General features: G+C 36.8%; 3 protein-coding genes across 3 annotated transcripts; 2 read left to right on the top strand and 1 right to left on the bottom strand.

Moving 5' to 3' along the window:
* Positions 1-3,249: 3,249 nt before the first annotated feature.
* On the top strand, positions 3,250-6,036 carry LOC143465419 (uncharacterized). The gene is made up of 6 exons (XM_076963683.1): positions 3,250-3,410; positions 3,843-3,936; positions 4,186-4,625; positions 5,323-5,438; positions 5,518-5,649; positions 5,773-6,036. Exons 3-6 carry the CDS (start codon positions 4,604-4,606, stop codon positions 6,019-6,021), a joined length of 519 nt encoding a protein of 172 aa, XP_076819798.1. The 5' UTR covers positions 3,250-3,410; positions 3,843-3,936; positions 4,186-4,603; the 3' UTR covers positions 6,022-6,036.
* Positions 6,037-6,895: 859 nt separating this feature from the next.
* LOC143466018 (chymotrypsin-like elastase family member 2A) lies at positions 6,896-16,242 on the bottom strand. The gene is made up of 12 exons (XM_076964593.1): positions 16,019-16,242; positions 13,216-14,231; positions 12,926-12,978; positions 12,520-12,687; positions 12,205-12,326; positions 11,216-11,338; positions 9,552-9,661; positions 9,285-9,402; positions 8,872-9,019; positions 8,533-8,672; positions 8,221-8,343; positions 6,896-7,572 (listed from the first exon to the last, which is right to left on the bottom strand). The coding sequence occupies exons 2-12, from the start codon at positions 13,296-13,298 to the stop codon at positions 7,501-7,503; spliced, it is 1,260 nt and encodes a 419-aa protein (XP_076820708.1). The 5' UTR covers positions 13,299-14,231; positions 16,019-16,242; the 3' UTR covers positions 6,896-7,500.
* Positions 14,472-15,850, top strand: LOC143466019 (uncharacterized). The gene is made up of 4 exons (XM_076964594.1): positions 14,472-14,794; positions 14,883-14,944; positions 15,122-15,233; positions 15,561-15,850. The coding sequence occupies exons 1-4, from the start codon at positions 14,677-14,679 to the stop codon at positions 15,632-15,634; spliced, it is 366 nt and encodes a 121-aa protein (XP_076820709.1). The 5' UTR covers positions 14,472-14,676; the 3' UTR covers positions 15,635-15,850.
* Positions 16,243-17,759: the final 1,517 nt, after the last annotated feature.

Here is a 17,759-nt window from a genome sequence, read left to right as displayed (position 1 = left end):
CAAAACTAATACTGATGCAGCCACATTTTTTTTTTGAACATTGCCCAAATTTGGAATCGTTCACCACGACTAATGAACAGAAGCAAACGTTATTCTTACCTTGGTCAAAGGTATTACAACGGTAGCTGGGAGTCCAACTCAGTTCGCTTATTTTTAACCAGGATCGCTAATCCCTTCATTGTCAAGCCGACAATTTTGGCTGCCACTATTTTACTAGAAAAATCGTGCGTTCGAAGCTAATTTTCAAAGTTTTTTATTAACCGAACTTAAATGTTATAACACAGTAACCTAAGCCTAACTTGGATGTACCTTCCAATCTAAATCTAACTCCGATAAAACCTTAAATCACTAAAATCGACTTTTTGTATATCAATTCTCCTAACCTAAACGCCTATTCTTAACAACATGCTGCGTGACCTACATACGGTAAAATAGTGACTTCGGACAATTTTTACTATATTTTCAACTGATCATTCCACCGCCAAGCAGCATTTTTTTGCTGGGCTCGTCAGGTTGCCGCTTTTACTCTTTAGCACAACCACAATTTTACCTTTCTGTTATCAAACTGGGCACTTTGGATATCGTTTTAACAAAATGTTATTTTGCTACGAACCACAGCATTCAATCACGAGAAATGCGACAATAACAGTATATAACGTTCTGCTTCTACAGTCTATCGAGCAAAATTCTTGTCAACCTATGGAAAAACGTGCAAAGTTTCTTTTCTTGCTGATACCTGCTGTTCTGCAATCTATGATTTGCCGGTATATAACATGGAGGCGCTCGGTCACGTGATGTGGCTGCAAACGCTGGAAGACTCTGGTTACAACGGCAATGGATAAATTTGTTGTCATGCTCTGCAGACTGTGGTTGTGTAAAATATCCTGCAAATTTGGATAAAGAATAAAGTGATTAAACGAGAAATATCAGCAAGAATTCATGAGATATAGATATAGATGAGATATAGCCTACTCCCAGCACGACAAGTCTCAACAGAACGCACCAGATCCGTCGTATGACGCAGATAGCACCTTCTTATTACCTTCCGCACTGGTTCAAACCGGATTCTGCTAACTTGGTCACAGTCAATCCAAAGAGATGTCACATGAATATAGAAAAGATATTAAACAAAGCTGGAAATGATCAGCAACAACCCTCTCATAGTAATCACTCACTCAGGCATAGGCAGAAGTAAGGGTAACTTGGGTAGTAACCTAGGCCTATATAGTTTTCTACTAATTTCAGACCAAAGTTTTCTAACTTTCATAGATAGCTATATAAGTCTACTTATAACCCGGCTAAAATAATCGACAAAAAAATTTCTGTTTTAAATTTTTAATATATTTAATGATGTATAAGTTGAGTTTGTTTGAACGTATTTTTTGGATTAATAAAGCAAAGCTTCCAGATACAGTAGTGCAGCCGGATCAGGTAATCAGCTGAAAAGTTCTTGAATGGCCTGCGATCGATATATAAGTTTACCTTGCCCTCGTAGTCGACGGGTCGATGGTGATATACTCATCGCGCACCTTAAGATTAATGAAAGGTAATAATTGCGGAATTATCGGATTAAAAATACAGCACAAATGTAGATGCTTAAGCTAAAAGCTTTCCCTATTTTGTTTTTATTGAGAAAGTGAAAGAGAAAGGTAAAAATTCTGTTTAATTTAACGTGAAGTGAATTGAATAGATTCACATGAAACATGTGTATGGCCTTGAATATGCATTGTTAATAAGATCACGATAGAATCATCGACTTTCTTTAGGCCGTTGATGACAAATAATAATTGGAGATTTCCAAAGGCCTTGCTTGTAATCTTGCTTTTTTACTTTAAAAACGGCCCTTTTAAAAAGGTTTAAAAACATCACATATGGATTTTTCGAATGATTCCTGATTTAGCCTACATTTCCAGCGCCACAGCAGATGTCCGTAAGTATAACTTCCATTATTATGAGTATTAAAAGGCTTATTGTATATAAAAGTCAAACCTTGAACACTGAACATTCATGAATTATTTATCAATGTTTGGTATTGGCAGGATATAGGATCTTGTGAGACACTTAATTTTTACTCAAAAGCAATTCTTGACACACTACACAAATGTTAAAAACTTGTCTTCGTTTCTATAATCTCTGTATAACTTTGTAGATTATCAAATACGTTCAACTGAATAATCACAAGTTTTCCAGTTTAAATAGCATAAAAAAGCTATATATCTTATTACACATAAACCAACTTGGTTTACTTTATGTTTACTGTAATTTGCAAACTTTTTGCACAAACATTTTAACAGTATGCGATTGATTTCATGTCAATTAAAGTTTTCTTCTTTCGCGTACTGAATACTTACTGTAAGTACCTTTAAGCCTAAACGAGGATTAGATTTCGAAACATTTCTCATGTCTTCTGATGACCTTTGGAGACCTTAATTACCTTTCTTCGATGATTGAAATTCAGATGGACCATTTCGAAACAATTACGGCGACACACACTGGCCATACGTTTACCTGAGAAAACTGTTTCACCTGCGAGGTTAAGAACTGTTTAAAAATTCTTCTATAAATTATAATTAAACTTCACTTGAAGATGGTTTTTAGATCAAAGCTTAAAAACACGAAACTTCAAACTGAAAGAAAAAGAAAAAAAAACTGAAAAATTTACTTTACTCAGTAATCAGTATATGTTGTGTTATCAAGCATAATAATTGGTCTACATTAAAAATAAATCAATAAATTGTTATTATTAAAGCACTGTACATCTCGTACGTTTTAAAATTCACATAGAAGTAGGTGAGTCTTTCGTTAACAAAACCATTCTTCAATTTTTCATTAGATCTAAGGAGTTTTCATTAGTTTTTTTGTGTGGCGAAACCATTCAGTAACTGGCTAAAAAGCGCTGCCTTTTCACACGATTCTTGTAGAATATTTTAAATAAATTAATTAAAAAATTCCTACGTTATCCATTGGTTATATTTTCTACAGAGAGGTATGATTATGGGTGCAAACAATTTTATCCTCTTCATTATTTATTAATGTTTAGGATAATACAAAAGCATTTAATCATTCTAAGATGATTGGAACTATATCAGCCGTACCCCCTCCATTAGTCCAAATTCGATCATTCGTCACGCGCCACGTCACACGGAATTACAACGAGAGTAAACGAATAGAACGGTTACACGTCACAAAGAAAATATACGGTAACGGACCTTCGCTAATTTGAACGTGTGGTGGACTATATAAAACGTAGCATTTCTGCTTTCAACCAGACATATGTCAGTTTAACAGAGTTGCTCTTCGCTCGAAATTTTTGTTTACAAACAAAATTTCAACCAATTAAAGTTCATCGCGATGGATTGCTACACGAAGACTGAGAAAGCGCTCATGCTTTTGGCTGAAACATTTTACGAGTGAGTAAAAAAGTGATGACTTATTTAATTCCTAGCGTGCAGTTAGTTACCATTTTTATAATTACGTTTTCAGCTACTTATTCAAAACATGAATTTTTTGCCTGTTTGAGGTTCATTATTCAGGCGCCTGTTTGCAGATGAAATTGGTTACATTCTTTATATATATAGTTATTTATTATTCATCTAACTATTCTTTATGAATGTTTTACCGATATTGAATAAGCAAATGAATAAGTAATCAGGAAACCGATAACTAGCTTCACGCCGTTAATTAACTTATCGATAAATGGTGAAGGGTAGCGCTTTGGCTATCAGCGTATTTGCCGATTAATTTTTGCAAAGATATTTACTGAATTAAGTTTTTGAACCAAAAACATAAGTTTCTCTGAAAAATTTTTTTTCTTTCAAAATCTTATTCTACCTTTCATGCAGATACGCCCAAAAGACCAGCGATGGCGACAACAGCCAGCTCGACAAAGAAGAAATGAAATTGTTGTTGGAGAAGGAACTGGTCCATTTCAAAGGGGTGGGAATTAGGCATTGCCAGAATAAAATCGCAAATATGAATAACACTATAAGCGTGTACATGAAAGTATACAAAAACTACAGCTTAATTTGTTCAAAATGATTTAGCATCGCATTTAGAAATTAGCATTTTTAAGTTACTATTTCTTGTAGATAATTAGGTAAAAATACTAAGGAGCTTGAACTTTCGAAAAGTAAAGTTTTAAGTGGTTCCAGCTACCACACTTATCAGTTATTATTCAACATTCAGGACGCCACCTTCGAACAGTTCGACCACGACAAGAGTGGAGCTGTGAATTTTGCGGAATTTATGCAGGAAATGGCGAGGACGGGCGAAAAACTTCAAGGAAATGTCCGACATGCTTTAAATCAATGAATGCAAAAACGTTCTTATTCGAGCAACAACCAATAAAACGTACTTTTCACTTTAGCTGTCGGTAGATGTTGTCTTTATAGTGTGCTGATATACCACAACATTCTAAATGAATTAATCCGTTGGCATGTGCAAAAAATGTAGTCCTGTTATGTCATAATTACACTTATTGTGATGGCATTATTGTCGGGAAATTTAAGTCAGAAACCAAATATATTGAACACACATATTGTACAGCATTTTGTTGCTTCTATGTCCTACCATAAATCAGAAGAGTCTTCGAAAGTGTTTAAAAATGGAACCAAATACAACCAAAGGTATGACGTATTAATTGTTTTTACTAGTGAGTTATCGCAGTCTTCGTCGTCTTTAACACTTGGCAAGGTCCTCTACTTAAGCTAAAGGTCTATCGATCTCTATACAATTACTAAACTGCACCAGAGCGCTACGACAACTTTTTGTCTGTAACTAAAAAAATTGACAATTGCTGTGTCGAGCAAACTTACTCTAGTACCTCTTCTGCAATTTGAACGGCGTGGAATTTATTTAGTACGACGGTAGACTTGAAATGTTATCGGGTATGTCAAATTCAACAACTCGCTCGAGCCAACTACAAAATAGCTTCTTGTTTCATGGTAATATACACTTATGTGCAGCCTTGTTTTAATCCTAAGAAGTGGCATTCAACGGTTAAAGCAGTAATTATATTTTTTCGTTCGAAAAAATCATTAGCACAGTTAGGTCTATAGCGTACTGTTTCCGAGTATCTTTTGGTAGTAAAAACTGACGTATAAGTGCCAACAAAAGCATATAGTTAGATTAGGTTGCCAATGATGCGTCATTTAAACAGTTGAGGGGTTACCTTCCACTGAAAGACACCGCTGGTATCACCCTTTGGATGTAGGCTACAAACATTTTCACAGGTTTTTCGCAAAGAAAATCTATAATTTTGCATTTTTCTTGTCGTTATTATAAAAATGATTTTTCGGATTCCCCAAAGCGATTTGAATACAGATTCCGAAGTGGAACTACCGCTTGTTGACTCTGAATCATCAACATATTTTCACGATGATTCCTGCGATCCTAAACTAGTTCCCGGACTGCGAGCATTATCCTTCACCACAGAACAAGTACGGTATAACTAGATATAGATTTTAAAATTTTGAAAACTAGCAAATTTTAAACAAAAAGATCTATTTTGTTCCCAAGATCCAGGAACGTCTACTGAGGGTTTTGGGTAGAATGGAAATCATTAAGAAAGAAGAGGAATCTTGTAAGAAGCAAGCCCATGACGTAATACAGAAGATTTTGCACTATCAAAGCAAATTCACGATTTATGAAGTAAATATAGGCTACACCGTATAGAATTTCGTGTAAACTTACAGAAAGACTTAAGAAACATTTCTAGTTCGAGTAATACTGTATAATCTACTCAATTATAAAAATACTATTTTCAATGCATAGGCGGAAAGGCGCGCTATAGCTGAAAAAGTTTCAAAGAAAAGAAAGGCGGCCTACTTGGAGCACAGTCACGATATGCAGGTCAAGTCAGTGATGGACGATTTGCTAGAAGCGGTGTGTGGATTTGAAGAAGGCGGACATCCGCGTGGCGCCGCCATTAGTCTCATTGTGCCAGAAAAGGGAGATTTTGCTGGTTCAAACATGGCCAAGTTACAACTAAACAAAGACGCAAATGAAACGAACAAAATATAAAAAGATATCAAAATATTTGTTTCTTATTATTTTACAACAATTTTATGAGACACATCACAATGTGTATAATAGTTGTAGATATATATCGGCCTATAGTATTTCCACAGGACCTATAGAACCGGATAACAATGCCTCACCATGGAAACTCACTTTCTACAAATTTTACTCTCATTTTCAGACGCAAGGAAGTAAGCGCAACTGAATTTTTTACTTGCCAGCTTGCAAGACATTTTACAGCATTTCATTTCAACAATTTTGTTCAGCTTAAACCAACGTCCTCTAAAATTTCCCACTTGCTTATCAAATTTTTGTGGATTGGGGTCCACTAGTTATAACACTACCCGATAATGACAAAAGTAAACGTCACATTTCGTTGCTTCCTCTTTGATTACCGTCTTCAACACTTGGTGGCGTTAGGAAGCAATATTTCAAGGCTAAAAACTGTTTTTCAACAGGATTGCTGAAATAGAAAAAATGTTAATTCAGCCGGACGGCTGTAGCCTCCGCTTAACTGTACGCCTACATTACGGTTTGTAATTACGACCTATGGTTAAGTTTGCGGTGCAGAACGCCGGTAATTGACAAGTTTCAGGACATCGGTTTGCACGCGTGGACATGACGGCACGCGACAGAACTAGACAAATCATCTTAAATTACAGATTGACGCTTCGACCGCAGGTGTAGAAAGGTGTGAAAATAACCTTAACTATAGGCCCCCCGGTCAAGTAGTTCGCTAAAAACAGTGAGTTACAACCATGGGCGGTGAGTTACAATGGGTGGAGCCGCATACCTCACGGTCCGTGTCGTAAAAACATAAGGAAAGACGATAATTGACTTGGCGGGCCGTTGTCATATCGAGGAAATGACTTCATGATTTTCTGAATTCGACTTTTTCTTTTGATTTTATTGCGCAACGGAAAATGATCGCAAAATTTATGCTGTACATCAGTATAGCTGAACACATATGTTTTTCAAACACAACAAAGTGTTTAGCTTTGAGCTACAGTATATATTAACAACGACCATCTAAACTTTGCTCCCACAATATAATGCATACTAGAAAGTCCTAATAACAATTTTTAGCATAAAACGTAGCTAAGAGCACACATTTGAATCGAAATAATATGTAACCTTTGCAAACATTCTTCACACCAGCAGTTTAAACATGTTCGCTATAGAAATGTTCACAAAATGTGCGCCATGGCAAAATTTTTTTAACGCTTACGCATTTCTCCACCAAAAGCATATTGACTTGTTTGATTAGCAACCTTACACTAATCTAGAAGAGCAACTACATGAACGCTGTAAGCCTGCTTTCTTGTCAAAAAGCCGACATTTCAATCGTACTTCAACGTACGGCTGGTAGAATAGGCTACTCGTTTTAAAGAAATCTAAAAAAAGATATCAATGATTCTTGCTTGACAGTAAAATGTGATGTCAGTGTGACTCATTCATAATGCATTCGATATTTCCCGGATCCTAGACTCCAACAAGCCAGCGCAGACACGCGTCGTGCATGATTAATTCAATCCAAGGCAGGAAATATGAAACCTGTTATAAAATACAGCAATTAAAAATCTGCATTCGATTATTGTTGTGGATCGTTTGGTTTATTTATATATGTTGTCAACATTTATGTTATTTATCAGGGTTGTAACCAAGTCATTTTTTTCTGACTCGAGAGAAGTCGAGTTATTTTAAGTTGTGACTCCACTCAAGCCAGTTTAAACTGACTCGAGTCAATTCAATGTTTTTAACCTAAAAACTATTCTGAGATCACACTATAGGTTTCAATAAACTGATCAGTAGGTCTATAACGTTATGGCTGTCTACAAATTAGTCTGGTTGATACTTAACCTACTACCGAGAGTTGTAATTGTTTAAAAAAACATCCGATTTTGTGACCTAAAGTTGTCTTTCTTGCTATCGCGATTTTCATAACGTGACCCGAGTCATATTGTACTTTGATTCGAGTTAAGTCGAGTCGCCAAAAAAGCGTGACTCGAGTCAAATCAATCACTGGAGTCGTTCCAACACTGCTATTTATTGCCAGAATTACAAACCTTTTGCCAGTAATTTCGCGGTTTTTGTCGCTAAAGTTATAACGACCACGTGGGTCAACGAAATCAAGGAATGTGCTATGAGCACTTTACAACTGAAGTAAATATTGATGCTAAAAAAACGACCAGCCGCTCTGACCTGCATAAACAGAGTGGGGGCGTTTGCCTTTCCGCAAACCGATGAACCGAAACTAATCACTCCCTGGATTTCCCATTTTTGGGTATCACGTGACTTGCATAGCAACGGGCCACCAGAATCACCCTAGAAACGTAAAAGTTGAGTTCCAAATACATACAAGAAAGCAGAAAACAGTTTGGAGAGTTGAATGGGAAAGAATTCCAAGTGCACTTAACAAACAGGCAAGAAAAAGTATAAGCATATGCATAGCTTTAAAAACCGACAATTCGGTTGGGGGCAGTCACATTAAAACAAGCACAAGTCACGTGGTACCGAGCAGGTGTCTTCATTGCGGACGCCACCGGCGCACAAAATCATCTGGGTGAGTGGATAAAAGTAAGCGAACTTGCACACATTGTTCGCCACCACTTCCACTCTCAACTGCTTCAAGACGATGTTTGATGGGCCATGACCTGTCAGACAAATTTTATATCAAACATTACCTTTGTTTCCTGTTTTGATTGGATATTTTGAAATATAGTTTTGTTGCCAGCAAATAGAGTGACGTTTTGCTGCTTGTGTTTGACTAGTTTGTTAGGCTGTTGCACGGGACGCAGCCAAAAATGAATAGTAATAATCCTAATAGATAAATCAAACTTTGAACAAGCTAACCCATTGTATCTCCCCATCCAACGACGTAACAGAAGTCCCCGGTTCGGATAGACAGCGGGAGAAATTCTGGCAGGCATGCCGGCGCTACCACGTCATTGTAAAGCAAGACTGGGTCGAGCTGTATCATCGCCACGTCGTAAGTCTTTCGCTAAAAGTATAAGATGTCTATATAATCGAAGTTTTTTAAATATAGCGATACCTTTGAAACGTCATGTGGGCTGATTTTTACCAAGTAGGATGTTTAGTGAGATGTACCTGTAAACCTGGTTAAGGTTTACAGAAGCAACGAGTAAGACCAGCATGTAGAAATTCCCGAAAATAGTTAACTGTCATCAAACTTTTGTTGCGGAGACAAGCTTCTTTTTATCATTAATTTACTTTTCAAAAATACACAATACTTTTAAAACTATTACCATTGCGTCATAACGTGGATGAATAAACACGCGACGTTTCAATAATGGCGTCACAATAACTCCGTCGTCGATATCATTTCTGGAGTGCGAGCCGAATCTTAACTCCATGTTGTCGAAACTTGAAAGCGACATTGAAAACTTTTAAAAAACTTTACACTTAAGTAAGTTATAAAATAGGTATAGGTGTTTTAATAATGTTTTATTCAAGAAAGTAAAGAGATAAATAAATGAATAAAATCAAAAAGAATAGTTCCAAGAACGACCTACACAAATTCATAAGTGGTGAGATTCAAAAAGCAATGTGCGGCAGTGAGCACCCATCCCCGACTTATGACGGTTCCTCCACAGACCAGGTCCTTTCTGGACCAAATCGCCACCTGGAAATCAACGATCAAGTTCAACTTAGAGCGAAGGGTCAAAGTCAACACATTTTTATGTATTTTTTAGAAGTGTAACTACTAGTATGTAGGATGATAAACAAATTAAAAAGACCGCAGAATTACCACGCCAAAAAATGTTGGGCATATAATTGGGCAAAACTGCAAAGGATAAATGAAGTCAAGTTATTAATTGTGAAATATAATTGTTGGTTTTCAAGGTTACATAAGGAAATGTCAAACGTGATTAGTGAACTTCCATGTAAAATCTGTTTTCAGTGAAATGGCGATTTTAAATGAGCGATGAAAATAATTATAATTGGTCAAAATCACCATGCAAATTGGGCTTTTTCGATTATTGGTATTTTAAAGAAAATTTAGGGTTTTATTTTTTGGCGTTTTAATATAGTTGTAGTTCAAATACCAATTCGTGGATTGAAAACAGAAACCACGAAAGGTGCTTTTAAAAGCAGATATTTCGTTGAAAATATTCTAAGTTTCATTGACAAGGCGCGTATCCTCTTAAAACGTCTAAAACTAACGAAAAGCTCGGTAACAACATGACTAATATTTAACTTTTAACTCAACGTAAAGGCAATATACACTTACGCATGGACATACACATACAAAAATAACTTCTAGACAGTGGCAACTTCCTAAGGGCAAAATCAAACGGCAAAACAAAATAATTATGCTTTTCTTAGAAGCGTTTTTGTTTCCATATAAATTTTTTGATTATAAATGAAAATCGTTGCTTTTAAATAAGTTTTGGTTTTCAGAGGAATAATAATAATAATCACCAAAAATGACGGTGCTGATCTGACAAGAGCTATTATTGTTATTATAAAGAAAATTTATGGTTTGTTACAGATCACTTCATAGTTTTGGTTGACACAGGCTACGTTGTGGTTGGAAAATGAAAACCATAAATTTCGCAAAATTCACAAACGTGAAAGATGTTGAAAATTCTTGGCTTAAAATAACCAAAGTTGAGATCTGACATAGGTCGGGCACGCGTCCTTTTCAAGCCACACCTCACATAAGCAGACTAAGTGATAATTTTCCTCCTTAATTGAATGTAATTACAAGCTAGCATTCATAATGCACTTGTGTTATTGCCAGTCTTACAGCCACCATTTTATGGATATTTTAAAGGTATCATAACACGCAAGTAGAATGAAAAGCATAAAAAACTTAAATTGCGGATAAATAGAACCAGATTTCAATTGCACGAAAAATGAATCTTTCTTTGCCGAGCTTAATATACGTTTCGGCTGTTGATCGACACGAATTTGCACTGTCTTACTTCATCGGTTTAAAATTACGCGAGATGCAAAAACTGGTTTCGAGCTTTTTTAACAATCATAAGGCTTGTTTTCAAGCAACTTGATTGCTAATAATTTATAAATATTTATATTTAAATTTGATTGTGAACCTGCAAACGGGGAAACGGCTTAGGTTTAGTTGCTAGATTTCGGACAAATGTACAGCACAAAGTTAGTATTATAAGAAACAAAACAAATTAAAAAATAGAGTATTATTAATCTGTCTTACCTGCCAAGGCCACACGTTTGGCTTCGCTTTCTTCCCGCCCACGATTTTTTTTACTCTCATCGGCGATTTATCTTCTCCGCAAGATGTCGTGTTCGAGTCGGGTAACCAGGGGCAGACGGGCATCTGTGACAGAAGACGGAACTAATCGGTTTCGATTTTGGTCAATATCAAGAAATTCGTATTACGACACACACGCAGTGTAGCTTTTTAAAAATAGCAGGTTTTTAAGAAGCATTTGTTTGGGGATATTTCGTAATATCCGGGCTAAACATTTCAATAAAAATCTTAAAATAGCCTTCATATCATAAACAAATAAAAACGACGATAAAAATTACATCGCAACATTCAAAAAAATCTAAATTCATCACGAGACAAGTGCACATCGTTAGTCAGCATTGTCTTTCACGGTTCTAACAAAGCGCAACTTGTCTGCATCTTATGTTTTTTCGGTCGTTGAGCACGATCGTAATTTTATCGTTTCCTTGACGTAATAATTTGTTGTTTTCTACGCAATTATTCTTGTGGTTTGGGGCTGTAAATTTATTCCGACGTAGTAATTTAAAGAAAACAAACTTGATGCTGCACCCGACTAAACTTATATTTTGAGTAAGATTGGCCGCACTTAACTGAATGCTTGACCCATAGCGGTTATATCTAATTCTATTAGTTGGGTTCGATCTGAAGTGCTGTTACAGAGATTCTATTTGTGACAAAGTCAAAGTTCTATATATATATATATATATACACTTAATATATATAGACGAATAGGACCTTTGAATTTGTCACAAATACAAATTCAAAGGTCTATATATATATAACTTATACATAGACTGTCAGATTTATTTTGAAAAGTACTTTGTTTAAAACATTCAACCTAATTTTAATTACCGGGGGGGGGGGGGGGGGGGCAAAACCAAGACTTTTTATATTGATTCATATTTTGGCCGATTTGTCTGCTCAGTACTGTTGTAATAAAAATTTCTACAAACCCCTTGCGTCGTCATAAACGTCACTTCCGGTGCAGTTGTCACAGGAATTTGTGAGCCTCGAATGTCTGTCCTTTGAGAGTCATTCGACGAGGTACGGTCTGCTGAGGAACGCGTGTGGGAGGCTGAAAAAATGCAACAGGCTTCAAAAGAAAACAAGAACGTTTATTTTATGGGCAGGGGGGCTTCGTCGCCATTTTTGATAGGATCTAGGCCCTAGGGACTGAAATGTTTGACACTGAAGTGAGCATTATCGCATTTATATAAGTCCTTATACTTCCAAAACACTTATATTTGTTTTCATAAACCAACACAAACCTTCAGTCGGGCAGGGGGGCAGTTCGCAACGCTGGTGGCTTATGCGTCTTCCTCTACAATACGTCATCACTTGCGATTCTCGGTTTACTTTACAAGCACGCGAGCGAAACCGCATTCCATTACCACATGAAGTCTGGCACGAAGACCACGTCGACCATTTTGTCCAACCTGGTGACGTAATAAAGTGGAAGTTACCAAAATCTTACCAACCAGGTATTCTAAGTGAAATTTCTGTTTTGTATTTTTTTTAACTATTTTAGGCATTTTTTTAATGTTCCGTTTTAACGTTTCTGAATAAAGTCGTTTTTCTATTGTCTGATATTTCCTGTAACTGAAACAAGTCAAGTCCTCCAAAGCTTACAGACAGCATCTTGTAAAGCAACATATAATCAAAACATTATTGTACCTGCAGTATTTTCATCGATTGACAACGATGCCACGAGCGCAAAACCGGTGAACCTGGTAAAAGAATCCACGTGTCAGCTGAGACGTTTTGTCTCGAGTTACTCTGCTATGTTTGTTACTTTGAACTTTGTTATTCTTTATGTTGTATGTTTATAATCTATGCTGTTGGGCTTTAGACGAACCAAGGACCATTTCCAAGCCAACAATAAACTACCACAATGAAGATTGTTACGTATAGACTGTTATTGAGGCCAAAATTCATAATTTATTTGAAAATCAAATGGAACTTACCAGAGAAAAAATATCATCGTTTGATTTAAACTTGAACCGAGCAATTTTGTTTCTTTTCGAAAAACCAATGCAATAAATTCCATGTTGAATAGGCGAGGTCTGTTACGCAACGCGGAAAAAAACGAACTAAAAATGCGCGAGATCAACTTGAACTTCCCTTCTGAACTCCGCCGAACGACTGACGAACTGCTTTCCGAAGCGCCTTAAATTAATGCCGTCAATTGTCAAATATAAAAATTGAGAAAAACATCTTCCACATTTATTATGTCTGCACTCCTTGCTGGGCCGGCGTTCCATGCGTGCCATGCCACGTAGCCTTAGGCGGTCCGTCTGGGCCAAACCTTCACCGCTCTTAACAAAAACATATTTGTGGGAGAAGCGACATCGAATTTTACACCACGGCAAGCAGCTTTGATGGCTGCGTGATTACAGAAATCTATCTTTTTGTTTTGAGTTGACTACCAGCGACAAATAGCTCTCCTTAATAGACGACTTATGATGAAGTTTACCATAAAAGGTTTTCGAAAAAACACCGCTGATGATGCTCTGCATTTGGTCCGCTATCACATTACAAATATATAAGCTTTGGAACTTTTTGAAAAACTGTTTTGTCACGTATGGACAATCAACTTTTAATCTATTGTCCCCTTTCATTTTACATATCATGTTACAATATTTACAAGTAAATTGGTCAATACTGGGGATTTAAGACCGGTTGTAATATAGAAGCTCCTATCGTACACGCTTTGCTTATAGAGTTGACAGAGTGATTGCGAAAGTTTTGTAAAAATCTTTTGATACCCTACGCGTTGTTTCGTGCAGATGGCAAAACAGAAAACAGATGAACACGTTATTATCTATGTACAAATCAGAACATTCTGGTAAGAACAGATCAAAAGTTTTGAAAAGAAGGTTTGGACATAGTATTAATGTTCAGGAAACTTTCTTGACATCACTTGCAATAGCTCGGTTCGTGCATGGACAGAGAAATATTTCAACCATCGGTTTTTAGTTCCCTGAAAATAAAAAATACGTAACATTTGACAAAAACTCCCCATTATGCCCACCACAAAAATTTTAGGTGAAGCGTGAAATTTTTTTTGCAGATAAATAGGTCACAGACGCGTTCTAAATGAGAAGATGCAAAAATAGAAGATTAAAAGCAACGAAACAGACAGACTGTTTTCCGACAGGAGTAATCGCTCTATAGCGTTTATAGTTTCGTATTTCGTCGCAAAAAAGTTCGGTAAGAGTTTAAAAGGTGGGTGTTCCTGAGACCGTCTTCATTCGCTTGCGATTGACCAAGGGGCTAAAACGAATCATAAACAGTTTCGTGTTTGGCTGACAGAGGAAAATCTTACGATGATTGCCGCAGAATTGAGCAGGTTTGGAGCAGAAATCTTAAAATCATTATTTCTTTACAGGTTTTACCGTGATCTGAAACGATTTAAAAACTAAGAAATGTTTGATCGTTCGAATGAAAACGGAGCAACGCTGCTGTTAATGACCGTTTTCGGAATTCTTGTTTTTGCATCGCTGTTATCCACGCGCCAGTGTGAAGCCAGGATGTCACAAAAACGTAAGAAACTAATTTTAACTTCTCATTTGCTATCATTTGTGTGACAAACCACACCCATTCTTCATTTAGCACGCTGCACTATTTATAGGAGACGCTGGCAGTCGCCGTTTCGAAGCACATCCCAACAGACAGGCCGGGGTTTTAGCGAAGGTAAGAATTAAGATCTATTTCGGGGCTTCTTTGCCTATTTGCTAGAACCAAAACGAACGAAACAGTGCATACCAAATAATTGTGTACGTGACTCAACGCTCGTTCGAGCAGAAAAATTGGAAGTGGGCAGTTTTTTTTTATTTCAAAGAACAAATTTTGGTTTGTTTTTTTCCCCAGAAATTTAAAACATCGCGAAAGATGTGGCGACGAGACGCTCAAATCAAGTCAATTTGTTGCTCTTACTGCGCTGTGTATTCTTGTCAAGCAATTCCGAAAGTTCTTAAAGGAGGTAAGTAATGATTATCAACGATATGGTTATTACGAACGTGAAGCTACATAGGTACAAGTTCGCTGGTTACTTATTCTTAAATCAAGTTATTTATTAGTATTCAATAAGTAGCCTAACCATAGGGAACCGGTAATAGATCTAACTCTCGTTATATGTCCAACTCGTAGTATCTCGATAAAAGCAAAGAAGCAAGATAGCTCTCGAAATAAATGTATCTCATCTTTTAACGTTTAGAGAAATCATGATTGGCTTTACACGTAACTTAATGCAACTAGCATAGCCAGGCCTCGTATCAATATAATCATTCTACGTTTTGTTGTTCTTCAGTCAGAAGATCTTGCTTGTTTTGTCAACAAAAATATTGTCTGGTTGGGATCTGGACTACCTCTGGGAGCTGCTGATGTCTCGACTAATTTCGCACCCAATGGAAGCTTTTCTGTAGTATTTATTCTCATATTTATTGCCTGCCATTCTTCGAAATACTTTGAAGTCTTCAATGGACATCAGCGACACTTGAAAAGTGTTTGTGTTTTACGATTTGTGTCTAAAAAATAGATTGTCTCCTTTCGTTCTTGTATCATGCTCGAATTTTTGTCATTATAACACCATGCTTGAAATTTCATGGTCATTGCTGCCGGCATTAAGTATAGCACCAGTCAACTCAGGCAGTTAAGACTGGCCAAGTTGATTTTCGTAAAAACTAAGGGAGTTCCCCTAACCAAAGATAAGCAATGAACAATTCAGCCAGCACTTGTCATGCGATCAGTAACATTAGTCTGAAATACCTTCACTTCCGCATAGCTCAAGGAACGTGATTTGCTGTGGTTTAAGTCGGTGCTTTTCAACATTTTTTGGTCCGTTCAGTTTTTAAAATTTTTTTTTAACTTCTTCAAGAGCATTGCTTACCGAAAGATACTTCTACTCCTTGAAACAAGACTTTGGCCGATCACTGCCTCATAAAGTTATACATGCATCGCAAAAATGAGCACATGGGTTCCCAAACACTTTTGCCTCAAACGATTCTAATCTATTTGCTTAGCCAGGAGTTAACAATTTGCCCGATCACGACCCACTGGTTAACGAAATCATGCGTAAGTTTAACTTTTCGGGACCAAAGCGCTGCCGGCAAAATTGCGGAAAAAGTTTGAAAACGTTTTGTAATAAACAATGCTGGCAAATCTCTATGTTTCAGCCTATTGTCACCAGTGGGTATAAGCGCTATCAGTTTTGGTTTTATAAAAGCGTTAGTTGCAATTTCATAGAAGGATGCCGTCCTTGCCCCAAAACAATTTGTGTGAGCCACCACGGAAGCACGTGGACGCTATGGTCGTGGTTTAACTTTTGGTAGACCATTACAAATAAGGCGGCGTACGAATAACTAGTCATCTGGAAAGTTTTCTAGACAGTCAAATGACTATTCGCCAATTCTGCTTAACTAACCAAAGCTTCATACTGCACACCCATACGAGGCAATAACGTTTTTGGGCGATTTTTGAGCGAAAAAATTAACTTCTTAAAGTGATTTGCGCATTAGTGATATGTTAAAAATTCAGTTGCTGTGGACGAATAGGCTCATATACCACGTCGAAAATTGGTATAATGTTTTAAAACCTTACTTGTCATTCCAACACAAAAAAAAACTTTTTTCGTAGCCTAGCCTGCACGTGATGAAAAAATTTATACACTTTCACAATGTTTCAGAAACAATATTATAAGCCTCAAGGTTGTAATTATATAAGTTAGAGTATAGACCTAAACGTCAGAAAGTTTTGAATTGGAAATGGTACAAGCATGCATTTTCTGGTCCACTGTTTCCCAATCGAATTGCCAGTGACCAGCTGATTCATAAACAATGTAGAAATACTGACAAGCGGTTTAGGGTGATATTGAAAAAGAGTTCCGCAAACCAAAAAATAATTGGGAACCACGTACTGCTCTAGTCTAAACCAACGCACGTGTCCTTGTGCGTAGAAAGAAACAGTCAAAATTTTTTTTATGTTTTTGTTTCTTAGTATTTGCAGTTCCCTATTCTGCAACTGCATGTTTGGGAACTACCCAGTATTTCTCGTGTAACTGGAATTACCCACACATATAAAAGGCGGGGCTTTTAAGAATCTCTGATAAGCCAGGCGTCTTAAAAGTGTACGTCTTTAAAATTCAAAAGAACATAGAATTCCCAGTCTGGTCAAGTGCGGACTTTAAATAACATTGTCATATACTTGCACAGACCACATGACTGTAAATATATCTAATTACTCGAATGGTAAGCGGAAGCTTGCATACAGTTTAATGATTAGCAACTTAAAATACGGTGATTTTTTAGTTGCGGGAGATTCTGCAGTGGGGAGGCCTACACGCGATTTTGAAAAGCTTGCTACAGTTGACCAATACCCATTGTTCTGACAACGACGAGTTAGGTCATTTTTCAACACTAAGCTTTGGAAGGGGGAATCGAAACTGCACGATCGTGCTCAAACTATTTGATTAATACGTCACCTTTTTGTCGTTAATATGTCCTTTTTGTCA

This window comes from Clavelina lepadiformis, chromosome 7 (assembly GCF_947623445.1).
Source record: "Clavelina lepadiformis chromosome 7, kaClaLepa1.1, whole genome shotgun sequence".
NCBI classification, from domain to species: domain Eukaryota; kingdom Metazoa; phylum Chordata; class Ascidiacea; order Aplousobranchia; family Clavelinidae; genus Clavelina; species Clavelina lepadiformis.
Note: the sequence above shows the minus strand (reverse complement) of the source record. Positions and strands in the feature narration are given on the sequence as shown.